The 21,432-nt window shown below is 39.0% G+C and overlaps 1 protein-coding gene across 1 annotated transcript in view; it reads left to right on the plus strand.

The window, feature by feature from the left end:
• The window catches only part of LOC114665238 (NACHT, LRR and PYD domains-containing protein 3-like), a 367,778-nt gene extending 347,008 nt beyond the window's left edge, over nt 1-20,770 (plus strand). Inside the window, exons 14-16 of the mRNA XM_051924838.1 lie at nt 12,622-12,798; nt 18,181-18,354; nt 19,134-20,770. Of these exons, the coding sequence (XP_051780798.1) occupies nt 12,622-12,798; nt 18,181-18,354; nt 19,134-19,239 (457 nt within the window). The 3' untranslated portion in view covers nt 19,240-20,770. The remainder of the gene's footprint in view (nt 1-12,621; nt 12,799-18,180; nt 18,355-19,133) is intronic.
• The last annotated feature ends 662 nt before the right edge of the window (nt 20,771-21,432 follow it).

The following is a 21,432-nucleotide window of genomic DNA, read 5'->3' on the forward strand; positions in this document are numbered from 1 at the left end:
GCCTTACATAACTGCTTTTGATCTTGGCATGATGGCACCACACACATCAGTAGGAACGAGACCCTTGAAATCTATGGATTAAATAAGACAGTCATGTTCACCTTCATATGTCCTAAGGAGGTTCTAATCATTGACCCTTCATCTGGAATATCTGACCTTAATTTGATAGATATTAAGTCATGAGAAATGTAGGGATGGACTTTCTGTTTCCACGTGACAAATCTGTATTTTTGTTCATTTAGATTAAATGGGAATACATGTTAATTTTGTCATTTATTCAAGTGTATCACCTTTAGTTGTAGGCAATGTTTGCATGAATATCTAATGTTTGTCTGTTCAAATATGTTAACAAAGTCAACAAATCACATGAGGTGAATTTACTTCTCAAGACCATTTATCCCCAACTGACATGAGTAATGGAACTCCCATTAGAGTATAATAACCTACCTATGACGATCTTTTCCCCAGTAGCCACACTACTAATCTTACCCATCAAGAGTTTTCACTTATTGTATCTTAGCCTGCTGTTTTTATTTTTTAACCTCACATTTAATTGGGAGACAACCAGGCACTGCTCATCACTTGTCCAATACAGTCCCCACAGTGAAGCATGGCGGTGGCAGCATCATGCTGTGGGGGTGTTTTTCAGCAGCAGGGACAGGACGACTGGTTGCAATCGAGGGAAAGATGAATGCGGCCAAGTACAGGGATATCCCGGACAAAAACCTTCTCCAGAGTGCTAAGGACCTCAGACTGGGCCGAAGGTTTACCTTCCAACAAGACAATGACCCTAAGCACACAGCTAAAGTAACGAAGGAGTGGCTTCACAACAACTCTGTGACTGTTCTTGAATGGCCCAGCCAGAGCCCTGACTTAAACCCAATTGAGCATCTCTGGAGAGACCTAAAAATGGCTGTCCACCAACGTTTACCATCCAACCTGACAGAACTGGAGAGGATCTGCAAGGAGGAATGGCAGAGGATCCCCAAATCCAGGTGTGAAAAACTTGTTGCATCTTTCCCAAGAAGACTCCTGGCTGTATTAGCTCAAAAGGGGGCTTCTACTAAATACTGAGCAAAGGGTCTGAATACTTAGGACCATGTGATATTTCAGTTTTTCTTTTTTAATAAATCTGCAACAATTTCAAAAATTCTTTTTTTTGTCTGTCAATATGGGGTGCTGTGTGTACAATAATGAGGGAAAAAATTAATTTAAATGATTTTAGCAAATGGCTGCAATATGACAAAGAGTGAAAAATTGAAGGGGGTCTGAATACTTTCCGTACCCACTGTATCTGTAGACACACTACTCCATGGTACTGCACTTAGACCTGTGGATGAGAGTGACAGGGCTGTGTGGTGTATTGTGATGACAGCAACTACTACAAAGCTAGCAGAGGTCTGTCCTGGACTTGTTTGTATCAGGAGAAGCGTAACCAGAAGATCTTTCAAATTGTGACTACATGTGAATGCAATATGTGGAGGCTGAGAAAAGGTTACATTGAATCATTTGTGCTAATTGTTTTTAATTTGATCTGCATGTGAAGAGCAGGGGTCTCATGTGTAAACAGTGCATACACACAAAAATGTTGCATACCCCCGTTTCCATGCTCACATCACGATGTATAAAGACTAAACTTGGCGTAAAGCCATGCACATTTTCACAGAAGCCTCACACCATGCATATGCACTTTTCTTCTCGGTTTTGCAAACTGGCGGCTCCCAGCGTCAAAGTAGTGCTACTGTTTCTGTGGTCTGCTTTTCTTTTTTAAATTCACATCAATGATGAGGGCTATATCAAATACACTGAAATTAATTGCATACCATTTACAAATTTATGGCACTTGATTGTAATCAATCTAACAATATAATGGTCCACGAAATGGCCAAACTATTCCAAATACCATACCTGCTTTAGAGTTGTTACTCTTTGTGCACCACTGACCTGTGTATTGTATTTGTGTGTGGTATCACAGCTGCACAGGTTGTGTCGAGAGCACAAAGGATCGCAGCTTAAAGCAGAGGATACAGCTTCCATCCCTGGAAGACATTTATAGCACACGCTGCCTCAGGAAAGCCACCAGCATCTGCATGGATTCCACTTAGCCATGTGGCAGTCTATTTGAACTTCTCCAGTCCGGCAAACGCTTCAGAGCCTTTCCTGTACGGACCTCGCGGTTCACAAACAGTTTCTTCCCAAGACCTATACACGCACTCAATCAGTCCATCAAGTGCTCCTTGTAGAACCGTTTGTAGTTATAATTATAATTATCTCACTGTAAACTTGCACTACAACTGTAATATTTCACAACCTGATCCAGTTTGTGAACCATTTGGACTATCTGCACTTTATGTACATGTATATTGTACTTATGCGTTCATATTGTATATTTTTCATTGTTTTTTATCATATTATTATTATTGTCATTATTTATCATAGCATAGTGGGTAGCGCTGCTGCCTCGCAGTTAGGAGACCCGGGTTCACTTCCCAGGTCCTCCCTGCATGGAGTTTGCATGTTCTCCCCGTGTCTGTGTGGGTTTCCTCCCACAGTCCAAAGACATGCAGATTAGGTGCATTGGCGATCATAAATTGTCCCTAGTGTGTGCTTGGTGTGTGTGTGTGTGCCCTGCGGTGGGCTGTTGGCGCCTCTTGGAGCTGTGTTCTGTTGGAATTCTAGGATGTATACTTGATATCATTTTTATGATGAAATGCATTCAAGTATGTATATTATATTTTACAGCTAAACTGTTAACTTCATTTAAATAATATATACTATTAATAATTAAGTGGCGGCATGGTGGCGCAGTGGGTGACGCTGCTGCCTTGCAGTTAGGAGACCCAGGTTCGCTTCCCAGGTCCTCCCTGTGTGGAGTTTGCATGTTCTCCCCGTGTCTGCGTGGGTTACCTCCCACAGTCCAAAAACATGCCGGTTAGGTAAATTGGCGATCCTAAATTGTCCCTAGTGTGTGCTTGGTGTGTGGGTGTGTTTGTGTGTGTCCTGCGGTGGACTGGCACCCTGCCCGGGGTTTGTGTCCTGCCTTGCGCCCTGTGTTGGCTGGGATTGGTTCCAGCAGACCCCCGTGACCCTATAGTTAGGATATAGTGGGTTGGATAATGGATGGATGGATAATAATTAAGTATATGGGGGCACAGTTAGTATATCTGTAGTGATGAGTTGCTTGCTGGGACGGGTACAGCCCTATATGGATGGAATAATTAAACATGTATACCAAAGAGTTGTCAATGTTCCTTTAAAGTTTGAAGAATTTCCGTTCTAAGCTTGCAGCTGGTTTTACATTTATTACAGACTAGCAAAATACCCGCGCTTCGCAGCGGAGAAGTAGTGTGTTAAAGAGGTTATGTAAACATATATATACATATACATATATACATATATATACATATCTACATATACACATATCTACATATACATATATATACATATATATATACACATATCAACATATATATACACATACATATACACACATACATACACACACATATACATATATATACATATACACATACATACATAGTGCGTTGTAACACGGGCTGTGATTGTTACATGGGAGGGAGACGACAAATCACAGCTACCCGCTTTCTAATCGGGCCTGTGATTGGTGCTTTGACTGATGCCCAGATCCCACAGTATGTCCCCTTAGGAGAGGTGTTAGGCAAGTGTAATTGAATAGCGGTGCTGCAAGTTTAGCTTTACACCTGTTTTTAAGGCTTATTGACTGAAAGGGGCTTTCATGAAAAAACTTAGGGCTTTGCTACAGGATACACCCTCCACAAGTTAAGGAAGTAAAAATAAAGTTATATATTTCTGTTTTATTTAAACCTTTTAAGTTTGTATGCGGGCGGCATGGTGGCGCAGTGAAAGGTGCCAGTCAGGAGACCCGGGTTCGCTTCCCTGCGTGGAGTTTGAATGTTCTCCCCGTGTCTGTCTGGGTTTCCTCTGGGTACTCCGGTTTCCTCCCACAGTCCAAAGACATGCAGGTTAGGTGCATTGGCGATTCTAAATTGTCCCTGGTGTGTGGGTGTGTGTGGGTGTGTACGCCCTGCAGTGGGCTGGCACCTTGCCCGGGGTTTGTTTCCTGCCTTGTGCCCTGTGTTGGCAGGGATTGGCTCCTTGTATTTAGGATATAGCAGGTAGGATATTGGATGGATGGACATTTGTATGCATAGCCCTATTTGCCCGTTTTCGTTTTTTTTTCTTTTTTCAGTAATATTTCAGCAAACCCGGAGCTTGTCAGTTCAAATCCTGGTACTGACACCACTGTGTGACCCTGAGGAAGTCACTTCACCTGCCTGTGCTGCAAAAAAACAAAAGTAATGTAACAAATTGTACCTCAGATGTTGCAAGTTGCTGGAATAAAGGCATAAGTCAAATAGATAAATATGTATTATACACATAGGAACTATTCATTTATTTTCAGTTAAGTCATCTGCAGCAAACCTTTATAAATGAGGGTTTCTCCTTTTTAGATAGTGCAAACTGTTTCTTCTTCATTGAGGTTTTCTCTTGGAGAGCTTTTTTCATTTCATTGAAAATTAAAGCAGCAGCTGCCAAAATATGTAGCTTTTTTATTAATTTTTCAACATTGTGTAAAATAACTTTATAAAGTAACATAAAAGGTTTAAATACTGGTTATCCTTTTACACTAAAATATTACTAAAGAGATACAAAATAAGTAAAATGCATATGTTGTTTTTCTTTAAGGAGATTAAATATTACTGAAGAAAGAAAAAAAAAAAACTAAAACAGCCAAATGGGGCTATGCATATGAACTTAAAAGGTTTAAATAAAACAAAAACATATACCTTTATTTTTACTTCCTTAACTTGTGGAGGGTGTATCCTGTAGCAAAGCCCTAACTTTTTTCGTGAAAGCCCATTTCAGTCAATAAGTTTTAAAAACAGGTGTAAAGATATTGACAATAAGCTACGCAAACCCATCAAGACATGGAATCGTTTAAATCAAGTATCATTACATCTTCCTTTCTTAAAGAGAAGTAAGGCAGTACTTATAAGCTTAGTAATGTTATACATTTCAAATGCTACTTTGATAAACTTTATCACTTCAAACAACTGAACTATCCAGAACATTTCAGGCATACATCCAGCATTCAAACTATGTATAAAAAGCACAACTGTTAAAGGAATTCAGCATTTCTTAATTGAAAATGTTCCTTTAATCCTCAACATGTCTCAATGAGTCGTTCTGGTGGTTTTACTTGACGTTTTGATCTTCTGGTTAATTGTGTTTGCAGTTGAGATGTTCTTTCCTGATTTATACTTGTTTTCTCGTTAATATTTGTTTCGCTGGTGTTAGTGTTCTGATTAGAGGTTATTGGTCCTTTGATGTCTCGACGGTTTCTTCTTAGAACAGCTCCTATTACGCAATTCCGTCACATACTGGTCTATTGTTTCGCCGCTTTTCTGGAAACATGTAAAAAACTTGTGCCGCTCAAACGTCACATTGCGCTTTGGGTTGCAATACGCTTCGAATTTTTCAACTATTTTGTTCAATTTCATATTGTCTCCATCTTCTTCAAACTGAAAATTGTTATACACCTCTAGCGCCTCTTCGCCAATTACATGTAGAAGCATAGACGCTTTCATTTTTTCACTTTTCCTATCTGCTTCAATCGCAACAAGATACAACTCGAATCTCTGTTTAAATCTTTTCCAATTTTCAGCTACATTTCCCTTTAACTGGAGATTTGGTGGGGGCTGTAATCCTTCCATATTTTTTTTTTCTCTTTTGCTAGAACGTCTTAGCGCTTTCTGACCACGTTTTCGGGTTACTCACAGACACGAGACTCGTTCAAAAGCTGAACCTTTTCTTCACATTCCTCTTCCAATCCGCCACTTCTGACACCATGTAGTGATCTTGTTAGGTTCGTAGTTTAATCAATACACAGGATTGAAAGATATAATAACTTTTTAATAGATAGAATTTAGAGACATTTACTGTACATGTTACTACTCGTTCTTTAGTTCACGCCCTTTCTCCTACTTGCATCCGCATTCACAGGCATTACTAATCATTCTGTAAGTATCCCTTAATAGACCTTACTAATCAACTATCATTACAAAATCCAACGTGGTTTGTGCCCTTCAGAATGAAAACAGTTAGCATTTACTTTTTAATAAAAGGCGAGCTTTTAAGCCTGAGAAATCACCCCGTAAATGCACACGTTTAATTGCACATGTTAATATGTATGCTTACACAGTATTAAACCCACCAAGACATGGAATCGTTTAAATCAAGGCGCTGTGCTACCTCCTTCCAGATCGGCCCCAAGGCATTTCACGTGATTACGTAGGAGGCATGATGACGCGATACGCGACTCCGCCCCCGTCCATTACAGTATATGGACAAAAAATATGTTCCAGTTATGACCATTACGCTTTGAATTTCGAAATGAAACCTGTCTAACTTTTGTAAGTAAGCTGTAAGGAATGAGCCTGCCAAATTTCAGCCTTCCACCTACACGGGAAGTTGGAGAATTAGTGAGTGAGTGAGTGAGTGAGTGAGGGCTTTGCCTTTTATTAGTATAGATGTTTATTGTGTGGTGATTGGTTATGTGTAGAAAGAAAACAGAACAACATAAATTGGAGGTCGGTACATTTGATAGACACAGTACTGCTACAATAAATTATTCCATCTAGGGTCGCGCTCATCCCGTCAAGCATTGTTCAGGAACAATTTCTGGTCAAGGCACCAGCTCATTGCTACTGCTACACCACGTGCCCTCACATGTTTAATAAATGCTTTAATACATTTCATTATGAAAATATCAAGTATACATTTTAGTATTCTAAAATGTTCAGATAGCTGTGTGATGAGCGTGCTCTTTCACATACAGGCTGCTGTTCTTTGACTGATGTTTGATGACATCACGTCATTCTAATATGTGAAGTCAATGTCCCCGAAGGCCTTTGGCATGCGGTCAGTATTTGGACTTGTGTCTATTGATTTGATATTCTTTCAGCATTGTTTAGACAATACAATGCAACTTATTTTTGTATAGCACTCTTCACTGAGTGCAGACACAAAGCACTATGAACAAATTCTCAGGTTAAATACCAAGTATAGATTATAATAACCAATACATTCAGAATTATTTCATATAAATATAGAAATTTGATAAAACACAAAGAAAACAGCATAGAAACTGAGTAACATAAATGGAAACCAACAATATCTGTTCACTAAATAACTGTTGAACTATGGCCAATTGACAACAGAGGAGAGGAAAACAAAACCTCCAGTCAGCAGCATCAAGGAGGAAAATAAACCTTTGAGTGGTCCATGGTCAATTAAAATGGTTAAAGTCAGACACAGTCACAGTCCTTGAGATCTCAGTGAACTGACCAGCCACCCCATAAGTCCTTGAAATCTGAGAAGAGAATCTTTTCATCTGATCATTCCAAGGCTCCCAGTATCTCAGGTGACTTTTCCATGGGCAGGAGAACAGCTTTCCAGTTGAGCCATGGCACAAAGTGGGCACAGCAGAATGCTCAGAAGAGAAACAGATCAGAGCGGGATTAGTAATATTTAAAAAATATTGTATTACTTTTAATTTGTATCTTTAAAATGACTAACAGACAGAGATGTAATATGCAGAGCTAATCAGCAGCTCTAGTCAGGTTATGCTAAACTGAAGTAGTGAGTCTTCAGCCGAGATTTAAAACCTGTGACTGAAGGAACATCTCTTATAGTAGCAGGCAGACCATTCCACAGTTTAGGGGTCCTGTAATTAAAAGCTCGACCTCCCACTGTTATTTTATTTATCCTTTGAATCATAAGCAGACCGGCATCTTGAGATCTTAATGTGTGCTCTGCTTTGTAAGTCATGATAAGTTCAGATAAATAAGCGGGGCCTCTACCATTTAAGGCTTTAGAAGTTAAAAGGAAGGTTTTGAAATCCGCACAACTGGGAGCCAGTGTAAAGATTTAAGAACTGGAGTTATGTTGTTCGTATTTTCTTGTTCTTGTAGTAATTCTTGCAGCACCATTTTGAATTAACTGGAGGCTGTATAAAGAACAGTTTGAACATCCAGTGAACACCGCATTGCAGTAGTCAATCCTACTAGAGATAAACGCATGAATTAATTTATCAGTATGCTGAATATTTAGAAAACATCTTAATTTTCCAACATTTTTAAAATGGAAAAAACATGTTTTTGATAGTTTTGTAATGTGTGTTGTAAATGACATGCTAGTGTCAAAGATGATGCCTAAATTGTGTGCTGAATTCAGTAAAACTATTGGTGATGCCAACTGAGTTATAAAGTGACAGAATGATGCTGTGGTCTCATCATTCCCCCCAATAAATATACAGTATATATATTTTTTTTCTGTAATTAAAGAAAAATTCTTCTCATCCATCCACTCCTTTAACTAACCAACACATCTAATTAGGAACAGCATCAGAGAAATATTACTTGGTCTGAAAGAAAGTTCTAGTTGGTTGTCATCTACTTAAGAGTGAATATTAGAGTTACCTTTCCTAATGATAGTTCCCAGTGGAATGTAAAAATAGTAAAGGTCTGAGGACTGAGAGCTGTAGGATACCATATTTAACTTCTGAGTATAATAAATCAATCCTCTTAGAACACTTCTGTGTGTACTGAAATCAATTCAATAAATAAAAACTAAACTAGGCAAGGACAGTACCTGTGAGTTCAGTGCCATTTTACAGCCTGCATGGTAAAATAAAATGTTAAATGGTGTCAAACCCTGACCTTAAATCTAACAATATACTTGCTGAAGAATTTCCTTTTATCAGAGAAAATTAGAATGCCATTTATAACACAAGTACTGTGACCAGTGCGGAGGCCAGATTGGAATTTCTCAAATTGTGATGTGTAAGCTGAGTAAATATTTTTCCAATATTTCAGAGAGAAAGGGTACATTTATCTATAATTATTAAGCATATGTGATTATAGGTCTGACTTTTTAAGTAATGGTTTGATAAAAGACACTGCTCCATTCAACTACTGAACTGTCAATAAGGCTAAGAAGAGGTGATGACAGAACAGCCATTGCTTGTTTTTACTTATTTAATCAGGACTGGACTAAGGAACAAGTTGTAGTTTTCATTTTGAAAATTAAAGTTATGACTTCCTCTTCTGTTTACTAAAGTGCTGTGTGCTAGACACAACAGAGTTTTCTAATTTAGTATTCAGTTTGTGAGGCAATGCTAAGATTAGCAATCTTATATTGTCCATTTTCTAAGTAAAGAAGTTCATAAAGTCTGCACTGCTAAAGTCTGTTGGTATTTTGCAAATCCTCAATTGTTAGATTAGCCACTGTTCTTAAAAGCACACAAAGATTATTGCTGCTGTTACTTTTAATCTAGAAAAGTAGTCTGAGCGGGCTATGAAGAGAGTTTTCTTACACATGTCTTCAGTGAGAACACACAAATCAGATTTTGTACTTCATATAATTTACCAAAGCAGTTTTATGTCCAAGAAAGAGAATATTTAGTAAGCGGCATTTTAAACTGCAAGTGTTATGTTTATTGTTTTAAATTTGAATTACCTTATTAATGCAGGTACACCTAGTGGCAGATCTAATTTTAACTCTTGATCTAATTATGCTCTTTATCTTTTAGTTAACAAGTGATTTAGGTTTTTAAGTTCAATGCTAAATATATAAGATATCCCACAACAGGGATGTTAGGAAGCAACTACAAGATAAGTGACAAGTGGAACAAATAACAGCCTGTGATTTAAGATCACAAGGCTGTAGTCGGGATTATGCTCTAATTGGTCAACCAGGCAGTTTTGTAGCCATATTTTGCAATAAAACAAAAGATCCCCTCCAGTTAGGATGAAATCAGTCTCTCTTGGAAATAAAAAACAGCCTTTTCCAAAAATCATCCTAATTGTTCACTAAGTTTTTATTTACACATTGGCTATAAATCACATTCCCTCTATATAATCTTTGTAAGGTGGCCAGGCACAGTTAAATTAAAACATTTTCTTTTAGATTTGATGCATAATGATATGAAGTTCTTCTTTAACATCTCAGATACCTCAGTCACTTCTGTGCCTTAGGAGTTCAGCTGGTTCTCTGGGAGTCTCTTGTGTTCTCTGTCCACTGTGTGATTGACTTTTTGGCTGTTGGTTTATTTTCCTTGTCGGATGAAAGCTTTTTCTCCAGCTGCAATTTTCCTTTACTGACAGACTTGATTACTTTTTCACTCCAGATAATTCTTCTCCTGTGATGTTATAAAACACTCAATGTTAATATGAGATTGCATAGTGCTTCACTTCTGCCCCTACTGTATATGAATGGTTATTGCTTTATTTGTAACAGTAAATTCATCCCCCACCTTCCTTTTGTCAGTTTTTTATTACCATTTTCAGTTCAGACCACTTTTGTCATAATTCCACATAATATTTTTTTATTATTAAGAATGTTAGTCCTAAACAGGTCCGTGGTGGCAGCTGGAGCCAATCCCAGATAGCATATGGCGCAAGGCAGGAACAAAACCTGCACAGGGCTTCAGTTATTTTTCAAAAACAATAACAGCCTTCTTATGTCGGTTTTCTACTTAGAAAATATTTTACATTATTTTTACATTTTTTAAAAAAACGTATATATAAATGTGATTACTTTTATTTTTTCCCTGCTGTGAGCACTGCCATTTTGTGGCTTCATAGCTGCTGATTGGGTCGTGGCACTGGAAGTTCCTGTAATTGTTGTCAATCCCACGACGGTATAAGAGATTGCCATTTTAAGTCAAGCACTATTCAGCTTTTTGGATACGTAACAGAATCATAGTATTATTTTTGATTCCTGGTTTTGAGTGTTGCTTGTTTTTCTCTTTACACTTTTGTCTATTCCTTCAGTTTTGATTTGTAATCAGTTTTCTTGCAGGTTCCTAGTGAGCTTACTTCCTAGTTTCGCTCTCCTCAATTCTGTACCGATCGATGTCATAACTACTTTATGGTCACTCCTTTCTGTTTTCTATCATAGCCATTATGACGTAATCCAGAGGACTCACTGAAGTTCACATATTGTGTTAGCAGTGTCATTTGAATTGATGTCATTGTTGTGATCAGTCCTGCCTCTGAGCCACATTGTCACACTGCCTGAAGTGACAGGCAGACATTCACCGAACAGATGAATTGACTGGTATTAAATCCTTAAGTTGGCATTATATTAAAAGGCCTGTAAAAGTCCTGCCATCTTTAGTCCACCACTTACTGTCCACTGTCCTCCCCTGTCTGATTTATTATAACACAAACATCAAGGAGAAAAATGATAAACAGAGAAAAGTCAGTCAGGAAGAAATAATCTGCTGTTGTAGAAAAAAACATTCACAAGATAGTGGGGTTTAGAGTTGGAATTCATTTATGTGACCCTCAAATGTCCTGTGTGATGAAGTGTGGTTTCCAGTTCCTCCTAGCAGATAGCAATGTCAGCATCACAATTTCATTAAATCACTTGAACTAAATTTGCACCTCAAGACGTCAGGCAGGAGATGGGAATGGAATGCAGAGGTCAGCAATAATGGGTGTCAGTTCACCGTCCACTCAGGCCCTTAGCCCTCTTCTTTGCCCATTGGAGTGAACTTTACGATTGTGTTCAGCAGGGAGCACTAACTCCCCAGATGGCCCAGGTTTCTTGTAGGCAATCACACGGTGGAAAGTCATCCTACTTACAGTGCATAGCAGTGACAAAATAACCACAACAGTACAAATCAATCTGAACACAACGTCACCTGTACTAAGGGACCTTTCAGCATGCAAATCACAGTCAGACTCTGTTGAGGGACCAAAGATAAATGTCAGCAGAGAAGATTACAACTGTTGGCTGAGGTGCTCACTGTTCTTCTTTAAATGTTGGAGGTGAACGGTTATGAAAGGAAACAATTCAAGTCCCAGGATTAAGCAGGTCAGCACCTGTGGTGGTCCAGCATGTATGAGTCCAGCAGTTGTATGGTCTTAGGCTACATCTACAATACTGCGTTTTCATTTAAAAATGGATCTCCATCCACATTTTACTTTTCGCATGAATCCCTGTCCACAGTGTAACATCCAAAAAACACATATGAAACACACTGGACCTACGTGCATCAGCAGCAAATTCAATGAAGGAACTGTGAAGTGAAACCTTCAGAGCCCTGTGAAGACCAGATTCTCGTGTGCTTTACATGCTTTCCAAGGTATCAGCATGTGTGTGACTCTGACAGTACACTCACAGCTCAGAAAAAGAAAAATTCTTTAAGCAGCCAGATCAAATTGACCCTCCAGTCATGTTAATGCGCTAATTATGGTTGAAAGTGACAGTCTTCAAAACTGGTGACAGTTGTCTTGTCATTAAATAAAAACAAAGCAAATGTTAAAGACACTCTTAGCCCAATTGCTGTGAACTGCTTATAATCAATTATACACAATCACACTTTTAAGGGAACCATTAGTTTGGGGTTCAAATTGGGTTTAAGCTCAAGTGCTAGCACCCTACTGATCAGTGACACACCTGAGTGTGTAGCTCTGTTCGTAGTCATCATGTCACCTGTTTAAACCCAGGTTGTTTGTCTGTCTGCATGTCCCTCCTAATGTCCTCATTTATCTTTCTTTTTCTCCACAGCCTGTCTGAATGTGGTCTCACATCGACATGCGGTTCATTCCTCTCTTCAGTTATTTCTTCTCCACACTCAAGGCTGACTGAACTGGACTTGAGTGGTAACCGGGACTTTGGAGATTCAGACATAGCTGAGCTGTGTGAGGGGCTGAGGAGTGAAAACTGCAAATTAGAGAAACTGAGGTGAGTGAACAAGAAGTGAGTGTGTGTTTGATGAATCTGATTTTTACTGCATTCACTCTAAGGAACTCCGCAAATTCAGCAGAAATTAACTATGGACCATTGTCCAATACTACTTCTTTGGGGAGGCCATAGGCAGCAAATAGTTTTCTCAAAATCTCTTCAAATGTAGTGGTAGTTGTGCTAGTCATCTTTTTGATTTTTTTTTTGACACACCTGGGGGAAAAGTTCTGTCTGTCTGTCTGTCTCCTGTGCTCAGCAGACCTTTTAAATCGAAATTCATATTGGTATGATGCCAAGATTAACACCCATCTTTGTAGTCTTGCAGCAGCCTAAGTGGGAATAGCTGTTTTTGTTTTAGGAGCTTGTGATCAGTAACCAATTCAAATTATCTTCCATATAGATACCCGTGAAATTTTGACATACCCAAAAACAATAGCAAGTACTTCTTTCTTAATATGTGATTAATTTTGCTCTGCCTTACTGAGCATCCGAGAAGCATATGCAATTGTCCATTTGGCTAACTGTATGCAAGTACAGCTCCCACCCCGTATTGTGAAGCATCATAAGCTAGGGACATTGGTAAATTCAGGTCAAAATGAATCAGTAGCATTTCTGAACAAAGTGTCTGCTTGGATTAATCAAACGCTGAATGCACATGCTCTGATCAAGACCATTTTTGCCCTTTTTGCAGTAACTCTATCATAGGTCTAATAAGTGTAGAGAAGTTAGGAATACATTTTCCATAATAATTCATTAGAGCTAAGAACAACCTCAGCTCTGAAACATGCTGGACTGTGGAGGTCCTCTCAGTCACATTCCCTCACTATCAATCTTGTGCCCTGACTACTTCACTTGACTCTGAAAGAGGGAGCCACTTTCCCAAACTGGCCCTACACCATATTGCATTAGTCTATTTGGCACAGATTTATCATTCCTTAAGTGCTCCTGCTGGTCATTGCCACAGACCAAAGCGTCATCCAAATAGCAGATCACTCTCTGTAACCCTCGAAAGACCGTGTTCATTATGTGTTGAAGAATGGCTGGCTGCTCTTAAAGGTAATTTGTTCACATGGAAATGTCCTTTATGCATATTTAGAAATGCTTTACTTCTCTTATCCTGTTGCACTTGATGATAGTCTTGTGCTAAAACAACTTTTTTAAATAGTTTGCCATTACCAGGTCTCTCAAATAAATCCTGAACTCTGGATATGAGGTGGGAATCTGCACCTAGCCATGGGTAAATGCTGAACTTATCATCTCCACAAATGCGTACACTCCCATCTGACTTGGGAACACAAACAACTGGGGCTGCCCACTCTGCATAAGATGCTGGAGTCGATACTCCCTGTTGCACCAACAGATCCAAGTGTTCATCTACTGCTTCTTTGATTGCACAGGGCTTCAGGCCTTGGCTTTCTACATTTTGGAATAACATTCTCAGACACACAGTTTTCCTATTTCTCATCAAAAACACAAACTATACCTCTACTGCAATGCCTCAGTTGGATCATTAACTCAAAATACACCAAACCTTTCAGCTTTAAATGTTGATGCCAGTTTCACCCTATTAAAGCACACCCTGCCCCTTTAACAACCAGCAGCACAAAAAAAATTGTTGCCCCTCATTTTGTGCATTTACAAGTAATTTACTCAAAGCTTTTAGGTTTTTTGACAACATCTGTTGGGCACAAAGGAAACATTTAAAACTTACACTTATACAATTATTGACATGTCTGCAGCTGTATCACTTTGCATTGATTATTAACCTGTAAACTTTTAACTTAATGCTATATGGTTTTACATGCTCAATGTCCCTTTACAAAAAGCTCATGCACAAATGCCAACCATTCTTTAAGTCCTCCTCAATGTATTTATTATGTTTCTTGTTACTTGAGTTAAACTTCCTTTTTCCACGGTGCATCCTGAGTACTTGGAATTGTAGTCATCTACTGTGATGGGGATGCTTTTTAAAGTGATTTGATTCTCCACATTAACTTGTGTTTCCTTTATGGGAAACAGAGTTGATCCAGTAATTATCCTTAGATGAACCATTCTTCTCACTTGAGGCCAGGTTATTTATATCATGGGAACCCACTACATTCTCTGACACCTCCTCCAGAAATTATGGTGCCTGTGAAATGTTGTTGCCCACCTTTGTTCTGGCAACATCTGTTCCCAACCCCAAAAAATGTCAGAGTTAACAGCACTTATTCACCAATGTGTATGCTTCGGTAAACTTTGGCCAAAGGTCTCACTTTTCCACACTTGTTGCACTTGAAGTCTGTGAAACGGCATGTACTGTGCTTTTGGTCAGTCCCCAAACAGCAGAAGACACCTTTCCTTTATTCTCTGCCTGGTGACCAAGATATCCGCACTGACAGGATTTACAGGCAGAAACTAATTAATGCTTGAAGTGGTCCATTCAAAACTTTTGTAAATATCCACTGTCTTGTCCCAGGTTGACACTTCTTCATACGTAACTGTTAGCAACCAAGCTCACAGCTCCACATTGGCCAACCCACAAAATTAGCAGTTCTCTCAGCAGTTTTCACCAAACTGACAATCTTCCACCAGTCCCATTAAAAGCACTGTATATTTTGACACCGACTCCATATCTTGGTCTTTTCAGCTGCGACAGACATAATGTTCTGCACGACATTTTGCTTCTGTTCAAAATATCCCTTTTTCATGACAGGTAGTTGTTCTAAACTTATTTCTTTTATAACCCCTTAGTGCCATTACATTGTTTAGTAGAGCAAAGTTTTTTAGCACAATTACTGTCATGAGAAACAGCATTTGCCACAAAGAAGTCTTTAAGCCTCTCCAAAATTTTAGAAACACTCCACCTTCTCATCAAACTCCAGAACTGCCATGATGTTCTTAGCCATATTCACTTCACTTAAGCAGCTATCGTACTTCACAATTAAGCACTGCCCTTCCATCCCCTCAAGAGTCTGTCATGTCCCTAGTTTGCCCAGAGAAAACTATGACAGCTGTGACAACTAGATAAAAGTTTGTGCAGTGCAATACTCACTAAAAGAGAGAAGGTGCCAGCCTGGAAGAAAGTCCAGAAACAAAAGAATCACTTGAAAGATTTGTCACAGTTCTAGGAAGTAACAATTTCTTACATAACAGCAAAAAAGTCACTTCAACTGCATAGGGAAAACAAGCTGGAATGTTACAATCCCGAATGGAAGGACTCCTTAATAAGCTAGACCCAATGAGTCTTATACTACACCATGCACATGAGCTTTTTTAACCTTTCTCCCTATTTAGATCTTTAACTCATTAAATCATATCCGGCCTCATTAAAACCCACCTCAGGTAGACAACAGTTGTGAAAACAAATCTCAGAACTGACATAAACCACCTTCTTCAGATCCAGCTGGAAACATCATTATGGGTTTTAAAAAGGTTAATATCCACAAATAATACAACCATTGAAGCATACATAATAGATCAGGCCCCATGGTGCATGCTGTTTATGAATGACATTGTGCAATGTGGCACTTTAAGAACATTGTGGAAAGGAATCTGGAGCAGTGAAGAAGAGCTATGGAGGATAGAGGTCTTAATATTAGTAGGAAAAAGACAGAATATCTTTGATTTAGGGGCCTAGAATAAGATTGAGAAGTTAACCTCCAGGAAGTATGGCTTAAGAGGATAAATTATTAGTTCACATATCTTGGATCAACAGTAACAGAGGATGAATAGCTAGGTCTAAAATAAACCATTGAATGTAATCCGTTTGGGAAAACTGGAAAACAATATCAGGAATGTTATGTGGCCAAAGAATCCATGTAAGATTGAAGAGGTGAACGTGTATAAAACAGTGGTCAGATCAGCATTGTTGTATGGATCTGAAATCTGGGCAATCAAGAAATGCATAAAATGGATGCTACAGAAATGAGGATATATCATCGAGTTGTGTGTGTAGTAACAAAGCTTGATAAGATGAGGAAAGAGAGAATCAATAGTACAGTTAAATTTGGGGAAATCTCCAAAAAAACAGAAAGGGAGATTAAAATTATATTGCATGTCATGAGAAGAGCTGAAAAGCAGGTGGAGAGAAGAATCATGAATATGAAGGAGAAAAGGACAACCAAAGAAAAAACAAAACCCTAGGCTTTAATGACTAGAGCTAGGCACCTTAATGATTGCTGAAGAGAAACATGTGGTGGCCCATTGGACTGGTGGGATGGCAGAGAGCTCAGTCTGATGTTATTCCTTGAACCTTAGAAGCTGTGCCATGTGCCATTCTGTAATGATAAGGCCTCATTGTGTCTTTGTAATCCAAAGGTCACCAGTTTGTGAATGGCCTCACAGTATACATTAAAAAATAAAGAATCTCAGCAGGGTAAAGTGCCATGTCACAAAGCAGGTATCTTCACCAGGTAAATTTACAAACAGGACGGCAACTCCAATGGAAAGTCATTCCCACCTTGTAATTGCCATGTTTGAATACTTTGTTTCACTTCAGTTGACTTTATTGTCACCCCTGTCTCTATTTCTCTCATAGTCCAGTGTCACACATACTGTGATGGTTTCCATGTGTCTCATTCAAGTCCATTCAGTCAGTCAGTAGTGGGATTTAAGCTGACAGCCCTACCCCTTAGCCAGTGGGTCATACTGGCCCTTAAGTGACATTCAGACATTCACAGAACAGGTGGGTTAAGAGATTGAAAAGCTTGTAAAGATCCCACCATTTCTAGTCCTTCAACTTGGTGCCCACTGGCCTCTCCAAGGAGAACAGCAATAAACAGAAACGTCAACCATGAAGAAATGAGCTGCTGTTATAAGAAATTCACTTTTAGGGGAACAGATGATGTCAATCATTTAGGTCAGTCTTTGAACTTAGAGGTGCCACAGTATAAAGACAAGAGTGGTCTCATCGTTTAATTAGTCTGACATTGGGAGACTCTGTCGTGACAACGTGTTGAGCCCTGCCATTGTGCAGCAGTGACCAGCATTTCTAACACAAGCTTTATGTGCAGTCCAATAAGTCATCTCATATTCTCCGTATGTCCTGAGTTGCAGACAGAAATATGAATCGATCACTCCGCTGTCACCAACTGTGACAAGTCCATCTGAACACTTGAATGCAAGGTGTTGTCAATCTCATTTGTCTGATGTCCTTGTTCCAATACTAATGTCCACTTTTCAGAATGACTTTTCAAGTGTTAGCATAGAATGAAGGATGAAGACACTGAGAAGTACAGTATATAGAACCTTACTATATAGGGATATTGGTTGTCTCGGGTTCAAACTTCATTTCAGTAAAACTGAAATGCAAGCAATCTTTAAAAACTTTGTGGTTCTGCCTGGTCTTTTGTCTTTTTATCTGTCCCTCCTCATGTCCTCACTTCTCTTTCTTCTCCACAGCCTGGCCTCATGTGGTCTCACCTCCACATGTTGCTCAGGTCTCTCTTCAGTCCTATCTTCTCCACACTGCCGGCTGACTGAACTGAAGCTGAACTACAATAACGTGGATGATTCAGGAGCTCAGCTGCTGTATGAAGTACTGAGGAGTGAACAATGTAAAGTAGAGTCACTTTGGTGAGTAAACAGGGCAAGGTGTGTGGGGTTATGAATTTACAGCTTGATAGATGACCTGATTACAGAACACTACATAGCCTGACTAAAGCAAGGACAAGGACAGTCAGTGAGAGAAAATGGACAAACTGTGGCGGTCAAGTGGAGGTATACAGAGGTGGTGGACAGGAAAAACAACAAAGATAATAAGTGATGACAAATGAAACTAACAGGAAGAAGAGAAAATGGGAAAGTGTGAGATGGACTGACAAAAGGAACAAGATGAAAGGTGGACAGCAGTTGTAGAAATGACCGTCCAGTGACTGACCACAGGTGGACAGAGGAGTCAACAGCAAGTCAACTAGACAGGCCATCTTCTTTCTGAAAATTACATTTATTTATTTGGCCAATGTTTTTATCCAAAGTGACTTACAGCATTTGAGATACAATTGATTACATTATTTTTTTTTCCAGTTAGAGCACTGGTGGGTGAAGTGACTTATTCATTGTCACACAGTGTCAGTGGTGAGAACTGAACCCACAACCTCAACATTTAAAGTCTAAATCCTTAGCCACTGTGCCACACTGCCTGCATAAAATGAGACAAACTGTAATTAGCAGGCCTTCAGAAGATGTTGCCCAAATCCTAAAGTGGGTTTAGTGTTTGTCAGGCTGATACAGACATCATTTGACTTAGATGACCAGAGACAGAGAGAGGTGACCTTTGGTGTGAGACGGAGAGATTCTAAGTTGTGAGATGACTTCCTCTTGTGTTTTTAACTTCCACTTGTGTCTCTTCACAGGCTGTATGCTAACCGGATTGGCGAGAGTGAGAAGGAGAAGCTAAGGTCACTAAGGAACGAGCTGAGACATGATTGGAGGGTGGATATGGCAATCGAATACCCTTGACAGAACCCCATCCACTCCCTCTGTGTTCTTCTTTTTATTATAAATCTTATTCATTTTATTAATTTTATCTTATTACTTATGATCTTTTAAGTTGCTTTTCACCTATAAAAAGCTCTCCATGTCTTCTTCTCAGCCTGTGTGCTTCTGTTAGTTAACTCACGTGTTTGTCCATCTATGTGACCCTGAACTGGTGTCAAAATGGACCCAACCCAACCAGGGGTCACAATAACCGTTGAGGGTAGCGGTAGAAGCACAGATGGGTGGACAGTTCAATTGTCGGGTAAAGGAGGTGAGGCCTATCCAGGCACTGGGGACAAAACCTGATGGTCATCTGAGTAGAAACAGCGAAAAAGCTGCTGCTCCTCTACATCATTTGGTGTTGTTGGAACTTGTGTCCATTGTTTCCATTTGCTGACATTTCATGTTATCTTCTGTTTGTAACTGGACAAACACTGGCATGTGCTGATTTGTACTTTTCACATTTTTGACATATTCGAGGCTCAGTTTTCTTTTTCGTGTTTTTCATTTCTTCATTTTCACTTCACTGTCACGTTTGGCAAATGTAAAAAGTAGAGCTATAGTTGAAAAGCCTGGTGTATTCTAGATTGCTAACCAAGGCAGGAGGGAGCCAAAGGATTTTGGCCAGGGAATCCCTAGAGGGCAGTCCCATTAATGTAACAATCATGGATTATAAATCATGTCCAAATGACACAAAATGGTCTGATATCTGAGGAGGCAAAATTGAGAGGAAATGGCATGACAACGGAAGAAGCTTATATATAAGTCAGACAGTCATGTTCCTGTAGAAGAAAAAAATCTGACAAGAAAGTTTAATTCTAACATTCATTTTTCCTCTTTATTTATTACACCCTGTAAAGACAAAATGTGGCCAGTGCATAAAGGCATGCTGGCAGCACAGAGGCAAAGACTTAATTTAAGACTTACAGGCTTTGCAGCCACTTTATTAAAGTAGCACCAGTGTCCTCCAGAAAGATGAGAAGAAGACAAGGAAGAAACCACAGCTACTGGACCAATGAACTCCATGAGTCTTAGAGAAAAGAGCAAACATATTTTTATTCTACATTATGTATTTCAGTTTTCTCATATGGCCTTCATATTTAGTCTTAGGCCTTTTTACATTGACATGCATGATAGGTTCAAGTATTTCACTCTATTCAAAGATAAGAGGATTTTATACATTCTATGTAGTGAGAAGTCAACCATAATGACACCTTTTATTGGCTAACTGAAAAGATTACAATATGCAAGCTATAGAAGCAACTCAGGCCCCTTCTTCAGGCAAGTTGTAATTGCCTCAAAAGCTTGCATATTGTAATCTTTTTAGTTAGTCAGTAAAAGGGGTCATTATGGTTGACTTCTCACTACATTCGTAATGGCTAACACCGTACAACACCCTAGTACTACAGACATTCTATGTGTAATTCACAAAACTGTTTTTATCCCTTAATGTTTTTAAAAATGTAAATAAAACCAGAATTTGTATCATAACAGATGTCAATTAATATATATATTTATATATATATATATATATATATATATTTATATTTATATATATATATATATATATATATATATATATATATATATATATATATATATATATATATTCATGGCATTCGTAGTCTGAATCACAATCTGATTGGATGGGTGGTTACCTACCAGGTAACGCTTGTGGCTGGTATACAAGCCGACAAACATCCGCCACGGTGCCCTCTTTCAGTTGCGAGAAGCAGATCAAAGAATGGTTGAAATAGTTTACTGTCAAATAATGCAAAGCTTCGCCTCTAGTGCTGACATCTGAGGTTCGATTCCCGAGAGGGGGTGCAGTGAGTGTGTACGCCTGATGAGCCCATAATGAGGGCGAAACATGTGTCGTGTACTCTTCGCATTATTTGACAGTAAAACTACTTCAACCATATATATATATATATATATATATATATATATATATATTGTAACAGATTTTGACCCCTTGAACCCTCAGACTAGACGTCAGACACCAGATAAGAGTCCAAATATGAATATTTATTATAATAATAAAGTGCACAAAGCACCTCCTCTCCACAATACTCAATAATAAATCAATAACAATAACCAATACACAATCCTCCACTCCCAGACGCGTTGCCACCCTTCCACCTAGCTCAGCTCGACGTCTGGGATTTCCCATAG

The sequence above is a fragment of the Erpetoichthys calabaricus genome, chromosome 1 (assembly GCF_900747795.2).
Source record: "Erpetoichthys calabaricus chromosome 1, fErpCal1.3, whole genome shotgun sequence".
In the NCBI taxonomy this organism is placed as follows: domain Eukaryota; kingdom Metazoa; phylum Chordata; class Cladistia; order Polypteriformes; family Polypteridae; genus Erpetoichthys; species Erpetoichthys calabaricus.